The sequence below is a fragment of the Vombatus ursinus genome, unplaced genomic scaffold (genome assembly GCF_900497805.2).
Source record: "Vombatus ursinus unplaced genomic scaffold, bare-nosed wombat genome assembly UNPS02003139.1, whole genome shotgun sequence".
Classification (NCBI taxonomy): domain Eukaryota; kingdom Metazoa; phylum Chordata; class Mammalia; order Diprotodontia; family Vombatidae; genus Vombatus; species Vombatus ursinus.
The window spans coordinates 11,290-20,795 of NW_020942917.1; the positions used below are offsets into that span (position 1 = coordinate 11,290).

General features: G+C 42.0%; 1 protein-coding gene across 1 annotated transcript; it reads left to right on the top strand.

Annotated features, from left to right (window-relative positions):
- Positions 1-2,959: 2,959 nt before the first annotated feature.
- On the top strand, positions 2,960-9,211 carry LOC114049339 (E3 ubiquitin-protein ligase RNF135-like; the record flags this gene model as incomplete). Its single annotated transcript, XM_027870618.1, has 3 exons — positions 2,960-3,343; positions 4,158-4,304; positions 9,091-9,211. Coding segments are annotated over exons 1-3 (652 nt in total), but the record flags the coding sequence as incomplete, so codon positions are not given.
- Positions 9,212-9,506: the final 295 nt, after the last annotated feature.

Below are 9,506 nucleotides of genomic sequence, written 5' to 3' on the forward strand. Positions count from 1 at the left end.
ATCTTACTGTCATTTCTATTGGTGCAATCGTAAATCAGTTTTTGACATTGAACCATAAGGCAGGGCCTTTGGGCTTTGATGGTTGAGAATTTTCTTTCCGAGTCTCCGTAGTTTTGGCTACAGTGCCTGCAGGAGCAGTTGCCAGGCTGCACCTGATGGAAGTTACTAGGCACTGAACTGAAAGCAGGAAGGGTGGTTTGGGGTCACCACTGGCAGTTGGTCAGTGATTGGTGTTGGTGGCAACAGAGAAGGTAAGCTGTGTCTCCACTGTGATTCCTCACTTCAGTGATGGCTGTAGAGGCCAGGTTGGAAGTAGGGCTGGTGTTCTGGGGGGGTCTCTGATATTTCTAGGGCCCTTGGATTCAGGATCCAATGTGATATGCATGGAAGTGGTAGTCAAGGTGGTAGCAGTGGTATGACTCACCTGGCACACGCGGCCACCTATCTCCAACTCAGGGTACCTTGTTGTTTTGACAAGAATATTTGTCTTCCCTGTGGATGATAGGTGGGTAGTAGGTGGAGATGGCAGGCTCTTTTCTTCTGGATGATGGTTGGTCTGGAAACAGGACCAGTGGTGTAGGGGGCACTGGAATTCTTGGCTCTTGGGCTTAGCTGATCATTTAAGGCAGCTGGTGGCTCAAGCCTACAGCCACACCACCCTGATTGCTCAGATGCTAGGCAGAGTCAGGACTGGTTAGTACTGCATGGGAGAATACCTGTGAATACTGAGTAGAGTAGGCTTTTATAAATTTTGGGGGGAGGCAGCTAGATAGCTCAGTGAATAGAGACCTGGGCCTGGAGTCAGGAAAACCTAAGTTCAAAATCAGCCTTAGATACTTACTAGCTTGTGACCTAGGCCAATCACTTAACCTTTGTTTGCCTTAATCCACTGGAGAAGGAAACGGCAAACCACTCCAGTATCTTTGCCAAGAAAACCCTATGGACAATATTGTATAGCGGTCCACAGGGTCAAAAAGAGCTAGACATGACTGAATGGCTGAACAGTAACAGATGGATCAATGGATAAAATACTGAAGTCAAGAAGACCTGAGTTCAAATTCTACCTCAGACATTTGCTAACTGTGTGACCCTTAATCTCTGTCTGCCTCAGTTTCCTCAACTGTAAAATGGAGATGATTAATGGGACCTACTTTCCAGGGTTCTTGTGAGGGATCAAATGAGATACTCCTTGTAAAGTACTTAGCACAGTGCCCAGCACACAGTAAGTGCTTAATAAATGCTAGTTGGTGTTGGTGGTGATGAGGAAGTTAGGATCATTCTCCTCAGAAGCTGTTCCACTCAATAAAGGGCTGTGGAGGCCAGGTTAGAACCTGTGTTGGACTCTGGAAAAGGGACTGCTCAGAATGACAAAGGGTTGCTTCTGCAGCAAATCCAAGTTCAACTCCCTGCAGAAAGAGGGCCATGGTTAACGCCCTATTTGAGTCCTTTCCTTTCATCCATGCTGATTCTCCTATAGCTCTTCTCCCTTTTCTGGCTGAATTTGAGTAAGCATTTCCAATTCTTCTTTCACTTTTGTCTAGGCTCTAGCTTTAGACATCACCATCCAAGTGAAACTGCTATCTCCAAAGTCACCAGCGTTCTCTTCCTTGCCAAATCTAATGACCTTTTCTCAATCCTCCTCTTTGGCCTTCTCTGAAGCCTTCAGCACTGGTGATTCCTTTTTTCATACTCTCCTCTCTCTACGTTTTCATGACACTACTCTCTCCTGATTCTCTTCCTACCTGTCTGACCCCTCCTCAGTTTGTTTTTTGCTGGTCTTCCTCTATGTCATTAACCCTGGGTGGCCCCCAAGACTGTGTTCTGGGCCCTCTTCTCTTCTTCTTCTAGACTGTTTCACTTGGTGATCTCATCGGCTCCCATGGATTCAATTATCCTGTCTGCCAATGATTCTCAAATCTATTTATCCCTGTTCCATCTCATTCTCATTCACCCCCGAAAGCAAGGGAAAAACAAAACCAGAAGGCAACATTTGTTGTCTAGTACTGGTACAGAGTGAAATAGAGAAGAACAGGAAAAATAACTGATAAAAAATGCTTAGTAAATCCAAAGTGTTATGTGAATATTAGCTATTATTATTACCACCTAGGGAGAGGAAAGAGTAAAGGGGAGCAGATAGGTGGCACAGTGGATAGAGCACTGGCTCTGAAGTCTGGAGGACCTAAGTTCAAATCCTGCCTCAGACACTTACTAGCTGTATGACCCTGGGTCATACACTTAACCCCAATTGCCCTCCCCTCAAACAGTAAAGAGTAGAAGACAATTGTGCAGAAGAATGAGAAAATGGGGGAAGAGGAGGAAAAAGAACAAGAAGAGAATGAAGTAGGAGAGAAGAGAGAATTAGGAGTTGGAAGGCCAGAATTCAAATCCTTTGCTACTTTAGCTATATGACCTTTGCCAAACCCAACCCTTTCTGGGCCTGTTTCTTCAGTCAAATGAAAGGGAGTGTGGGTTCTTTTTTTTTTTTTTTTTTTTTGGTTAGGCAATTGGGGTTAAGTGACTTGCCCAGAGTCACACAGTTAGTGAGTGTCATGTGTGTGAGGTCTGATTTGAACTCAGGTCCTCCTGACTCCAGGGCTGGTGCTCCATCCACTGTGCTACCTAGCTGCCCCTGGGAGTGTGGGTTCTTAACCAGGCGTTCCTGAATTTATTTTTAAAAATATTTTGATCACTGTATTTCAAGAGGATTGTTTTCCTTTGTAATCCTCTGTATTTTATGTTGTGCATTTGAAGTCCTGATTCAGAGAAGGGGTCCATAGGCTTCCCCATACTGCTGCCACAAAAAAGATTAATAGCGCCTAGACTAGAACTCTAAGCTTCTTCCTAGCTGTGACATTCCGTGATCGTGGAGGAAGGAAAAGAAAGTGAAAGCAAGCCGAGCTGAGCTACAGAGGGAGGGAGCCGGCCGGCGGCCAAACTTTCGTTTTCTCTAGGAGGAGCCATGGCTGGCGTTGGGTTGGCCTTTCCGACCTCTGGTGTTCTGGTCTGGCTGTCTGAGGATGACCTGAGCTGCGGAATCTGCCAAACCCTCTTCTCCTGCCCCACCACGTTGCCTTGCGGCCACAGCTTCTGCAGCTACTGCATCGAGCGCCACTGGTCACACCTGGGCCGGTCCCGGGGAGGCGCAGCCAGGGATGGTGGCCCCGGAGTGCTGGGGACCCAGGGGACAGGCTGGCTTTGTCCCGTCTGCCGCAAGGAGGTCTGTATGAGCCCCTGGCTGAAAAAAAACACGGCCCTTCAGGACGTGGTGGACAAGTACAACAAAGCCCTGAAGGAGGGGTCGGAGCCCTGGGATCCCTGCCCAAATCACCCGCCAACGCTACAGGTAGGGTCTCCTAGCGGCTTTCCCGGATTCGCTAGCTCATCTTCCCACCTTCCCCCTCTGCCTCACCCCAAACCCTCCCATCCGGTCCAGTCTCTCCTCCTCGTCACATTTGTTATCTCCTTACATCATTTCTGTAACTTTCCTATAGTGCCTCAGTTGATAGCGCTCCGGAATTGGTGTCAGCAAGACTCACTTCAAGTCCGGTCTCAGACACTTACGAGCTGTGTGACGCTACTTATCCTCTGTCTTTCTCAGTTTCCTCATCTATAAAATGGGGATAGTGATAACACCTGCCCTCACAGGGTTATTGTAAGGATCAAATTAGATATTTGTAAAGCGCTTTAAAAACCTTAAAACTCCCTATAAATGCTATCTATTACATTAGCTTTATATTGTAGTAGTACATTGTATAGGTTTACTGAGAAGCTAAACGATTAAGCCCAGGGTCACATAGCTAGACCTTTAACTACTGTGACACACTACTCTAGTAAATAATTGGTGTTTAATATATATTTGTTGACTAAATAATTGACCATTCACTTCTTTCTTCTACTTGCACTTTCCTTCCTTTCCACCCCTCCAACCAATACCCTACCTTCCTGCCCCACCCCCCCCATTTGTCATCTGGCTGCCCTTTTCACAAAGGGACCGAATAGGAATTTCTCTTGTTGGCTTGTTCCCATTGCCCCCCGCCCCTTTAATTACCACGGAACAGTGATGAGGCCACCACTTGGAGTGAAGCCTTGCTAGGTCTGTAATCTAATCAGTGCATAATAGAGACCTGGCTTGATGTTTTGACTTTTCCCTTTTAAAGGAACCAAAACCCATGAAAAGGAGAATCAATGAAGTCCGTCAGGAACTGGAGGGCCTGTTAGAACAGTTCATTTCTGGAATCACCAAACTTCAGCGTTTGGGACCCCTTGAGACAGGGATGTCAGAGGACTTGATCACCCAGGAGAAGGTAAACTTGGGTGGGTAGGATGGGAAGAGTTGGGGAGGGAAGAGAACTATTGCAATAGATTATATAAACTGGAGGGCAGGACTTTTTCTTTTTGTCTCTATTCTTGGGGCCTTGAACACGATAGGTGCTTAAGAATGGTTGTTGACCTTTAACCCAGCAATACCACGGCTAGGTCTGTAGCCAAAGTGCTTAAAAAAAAAAAAAAAGGAAAAAACTTGTATGTACAAAAATATTTGTAGCAGCTTTTTTTGTGGTGGCAAAGAGTTGGGAATTGAGGGTATGCCCATCAATTGAGGAATGGCTGAACAAGTTGTGGTATACGATTGTGATGGAATATTATTATTCCATAAGAAATGACCAGCAGGATGCTTTCAGAAAAACCTGGAAAGACTTGCACAAACTGATGCAAAGTAAAGTGAGCAGAAGCAGGAGAACATTGTACACAGTAACAGCAACATTGTACAATGATCAACTGAGAATGATTTAGATATTTTCAGCAATACAATGATCCAAGACAATTCCAAAAGTCTCATAATGAAAAATGCCAAGACTTATGGAGTCTGAAAGCAAATCAAAGCATACTTTTTTGGGAAAAAAACTTTATTTTTCTTGTTTTTTTTGTCTGTTTTCTTTCACAACATGGCTAAAATGAAAATATGCTTTCCATGACTGTATATATACAATCTATATCAAGTTGCTTGCCTTCTCAAGAAGGGAGAAGAATGGGAAGAAGAGAATTTGGAACTCAAAATTTTTAAGAACAAATGTTAAAAATTGTTTTTATATGTAATTGAAAAAATATAATATAAAAATTGAAAATGAAAAAAAAAATAGTTGTTGAACTGAAGGGACAGCTTCTGGATAGAGCCTAAGACCAAGTTGAATGAACAGTGAATCATGTTGGTGCCATACTAAAAGTTAAAGTCCTCCCAGGCTTTGCCCAGGCTGACCCAAGCCTGGCATGCTCCCCTTCCAAACCTTCCCATAGTAGCTCTATTCACAGGTGCCACCTGCTAAGTGAGGACTTTCCCAGCTGTTATCTTAGCAGGGCTTTTCCCTGTTGAAATTACTTTGCATCATTTTACATATACTTTGCATTTACCCAAATATATCCACTGTATATCTTCAGCAGAACGTAAGGTCTTTGAAGGCAAGGGTTTTATTTTTGTTTTTTCTTATCCCCAGCAAGCCTCGCTAGCACGGGGGCTTGCACCTAGTAGGCGGGGCAATCAACAAATATTTGTTTAGCTGAATTGAATTAAAATGATGAATTTTTAACAAATATGGAAAATGTTATGGACTATTTGTTATATCTCTCTATTAGGTGGTTTTAATGAACTGTTTTCAGGGAATTTGCTTTGTTGGAAAGTGGTAAAACAAAGAGTTATTAAGTGCTTTCTATGTGCCAGGCACTGTGCTAACCGAGTACTGGAACTACAAAGCCAAATGTGGAATAGTTCTTGCCCTTGAGGAGTATATATCCTAATAAAAAAATTAAAACGTATCCTTAAAAAAATGTTGGACAGCTAAAAAAGAATCCATGGAACAGGAGTTCTTGATCTTTTTTGATGTTACAGACCTCTTTTGGCATTCTTACTTCTCATAGGCAGAAGCCTATGAATTCCTTCTCAGAATAGTTTTTAAATGCATAAAATTTTAAAATATATAGAATTACAAAAGAAGCCAAGGCACAGGATTAGGCATTGTGTTATAGCTATTATAAGCTATGGTTAAGGCAATTAAATAAGCATTTATTAAAGCACCTACTTTATATATGACAATGTGCTATGTATAGTAGATATTGTTCTGTTGTTTAGTTGTGTCTGACTCTTCCTGACCACCCCTCTCACCCCCCCATGGACCAACTGTCTTTTCTTGGCAAAGATACTGGAGTGGTTTGCCATTTCCTTCTCCAGTCTTATGCAGGCAGGGGTTAGGTGACTTACCCAGGTCACACAGCTAGTAGGTGTTTGATATCTGATTTGAACTCTGATCTTTCTGACTCCTGTCCCAGGGCTCTATCCATTTCACCACCTAGCTGCCCTTACGGTGGACAGCAGGGATATAACAATGGTGCAGATTGAGTGCATGAGTTCTGAGGAACATGGAACAGAAAGGGGATTGCTGTGTTGTTTTTAGGGATTCACAGATTCTTTGGGCTAAGGGTGATCCTGGATGCCACTAAATCCAACTCATACATGCCCTCTTTAACATCCCCAACAAGTAGTCACCTAATTTTTGCTCTAAAGACCTTTGGAGAGGAACGACTCATCACCGCCTGACACAGCTAATTCTACTTTAGGACAGATTTAACTGTAAGGAAGTCTTCCTTCTATTTGATTAACTTTACTTTTCTGTAAATTTTACTCACTTTTCCTACTTTTCTTCTCAGGGACCCAAAACAATAAGCTTAATTCTTCTTCTGTTTAGCCTTCAGAGATGAAGACAGCTCTCATGCTGCTCCTAAATCTTTTCTTGATTAAATAGCTTCAGTTCCTTCAACTGGTCCTTAGATGCTGTGGTCCTCTCGCCATCCTGGTCACCTCCTCCTGGGGTCATGATCTGCATTCTGGTTCACTTTCAGCACCAAGCCTATCCATCCATCTATCTATCTATCTATCTATCTATCTATCTTTCAAATCAATAAGCATTTTTTATGCACCTATGATGTTCCAGGCTCTGTGCTAAGTTCTGAGGATACAAAGGAAAGCAAGATAAATCAATAAAAACCCCAATCCCTGCCCATAAGGAGCTTACAATCTAATGGGGGAGACATTGACACCAAATTTATTATTAGTTTATTGTGTGACTTTTCAGAGTTGGATAAGTTACTAGAAGACTTAAAATTTTTTTTCTGTTTTTAAGTTAATTAATTTATTTTTAGTTTTCAACATTCTCTTCCATAAGCTTTTGAGTTTTAAATTTTCTCCCCCTCTCTCCTCATCTCCCTCCCCAAGAAGGCATGCAATCTGATATAGACCCTACATATACATTCCTATTAAACATATTCTCATATTATCATGTTGTAAAGAAGAATTAGAACCAATAGAAGAAACCACAAGAAAGAAAAAACAAAACAAAACAGAAGGAAAAAAAGAGCAAATAGTATGCTTGGATCTGCATTCAGACTCCATAGTTCTTTCTCTGGATGTGGATAGCACTTTCCATCATGAGACTTTTGAAGATGTCTTAGATCCTTGCATTGCTGAGAAGGGCAAAGTCCATCAAAGTTAGTCATCGTACAGTGTGGCTGTTACTGTGTATACTGTTCTCCAGGTTCTGCTCACTTCACTCAGTATCAGTCCATACAAGTCTTTCTAGATTTTTCTGAAGTCCATCTGCTCATCATTTCTTATAGCACAATAGTATTCCGTTACATTCATATACCATGACTTGTTTAGTCATTCCCCAACTGATGGTCATCCCCTCAATTTTCAATTCTTTGCCACCACAGAAAGAGTTGCTATAAATATTTTTGTACATGTGGATCCTTTTCCTGTTTTTATGATCTCTTTGGGATACAGCCCTAGAAGTGCTATTGCTGGGTCAGAGGGTATGTACATTTTTATAGCCCTTTAGGCATAGTTTCAAATTGCTCTCTAGTACTGGAAGACTTTGGAGGCCCCTTCTGTGGTCAGTGATTCCCATTGACTCCAGCATTCAGCAAATAGATTATCTTTGCTGGGGCAGAAGGGCAAATAAGGTCGATGAGTTATGGTGGAGGTAGTTGGTAGAAGGCCTTGAGTTCATGCTGAGAAGTTTGTATTTTATACAATAGGAGATAGGAAGCCATTGTCTTTGCTTGAGCTGAGGAGTAAGTGATATAATTAAATTAAAACAACAAAGAAAATCATTCTTGTAATTTTGACTTAGCTCCAACTTGTATTTTTAAAAATCTAGCCCTCAGGGACAGCTGGTGCAGTGGATAGAGCACTTGAGTTCAAGAATGGTCTTAGACCAGACACTTGACACTTACTAGCTATGTGACTCTGGGCAAGTCACTTAACCTCAAATGCCTTGCCAAAAAAAAAAAATCTAGCCGTCATCAGGCAGCTAGGTGATACAGTGGATGGAGTACCAGGCCTGGAGTCAGGAAGACTCATCTTTGTTAGTTCAAATCCAGCCTCAGACACTTACTAGCTGTGTGATCCTGGGCAAGTCACTTTACCCTGTTTGCCTCAGTTTCCTCACCTTTATAATGAGCTGGAAAAGGAAATGGCAAACCCTTCCTGTATCTCTGCCAAGAAAACCCTAAATGGAGTCATGAAGAGTCTGAAACGATTGAACAACAACCTTATCACATGCTTTTTGAAGTCCCAGCTACATTAAAACATAGACACTCCAAAACCAAAACGCATTTCTCAAAAACAAAACAAAACAACCAACTTATAGATAGAGAAAATATGTTAGGAGAGAAAGGGAAAAGGATAGACAGGGATTCAACTTCTAACCAAGCCAGACTGTAAAAATTCATTAAGGAGAGCTTCTTACAAGGTTGCTTTTTGTTTAAGATGAAGCATGAGGTCTTGGGTAGAATGCCGAACTTGTTGTTGAAGACCTGAATTCAAACTCCACCTCAGAAATTTAATTAGCTGTAGATCTGTACCTCGGTGTCCTAATAGGGGTACCCATAGTGCCTGCATCACAGGGTGACTGTTAGGTTAAAATGGGGTAATGCATATAAAGTGCTCTGCATGCTTTAAGATGTTTAAGATGTCAGTTATTATTATTGTGATTTTCTTTTACCATCTATCATTAAGAGCTACTTTCACCACTTTCTCCTAAGCTGAAGAATCCCAACATATTTCAAAGAACCATCGATGAAATCAACAATGATATCAAAGAACTGAAGAAAAAAATTCAGGAAAAGTTAATATGGGAAGAAGATCCCAGCAAAATAGCAAATGGTGGGTAAATTTTGTTTCACAGGGTGGAAGTAGGGGTGTTGGAGGGATGGAATAGCTATGAAAATTGAGTAGAAATGTAAAAATGGTCCAAGCTACCATTTTTTAGGCTGATGAAACTCCCAGACATTATACGTATTACCAGGTTAGTGGAAGATGGGCCAGTGAAACACTGGCCAGAATATTTTTTTGACCATCCCTGGAGGTATGATGGGTCATTGTCACTTTTTAGCTGTATACTTCTAATTTATACCCATCCTCTATGTGTAATGGATAGAGTTAGTCTCAAAACCAGAAA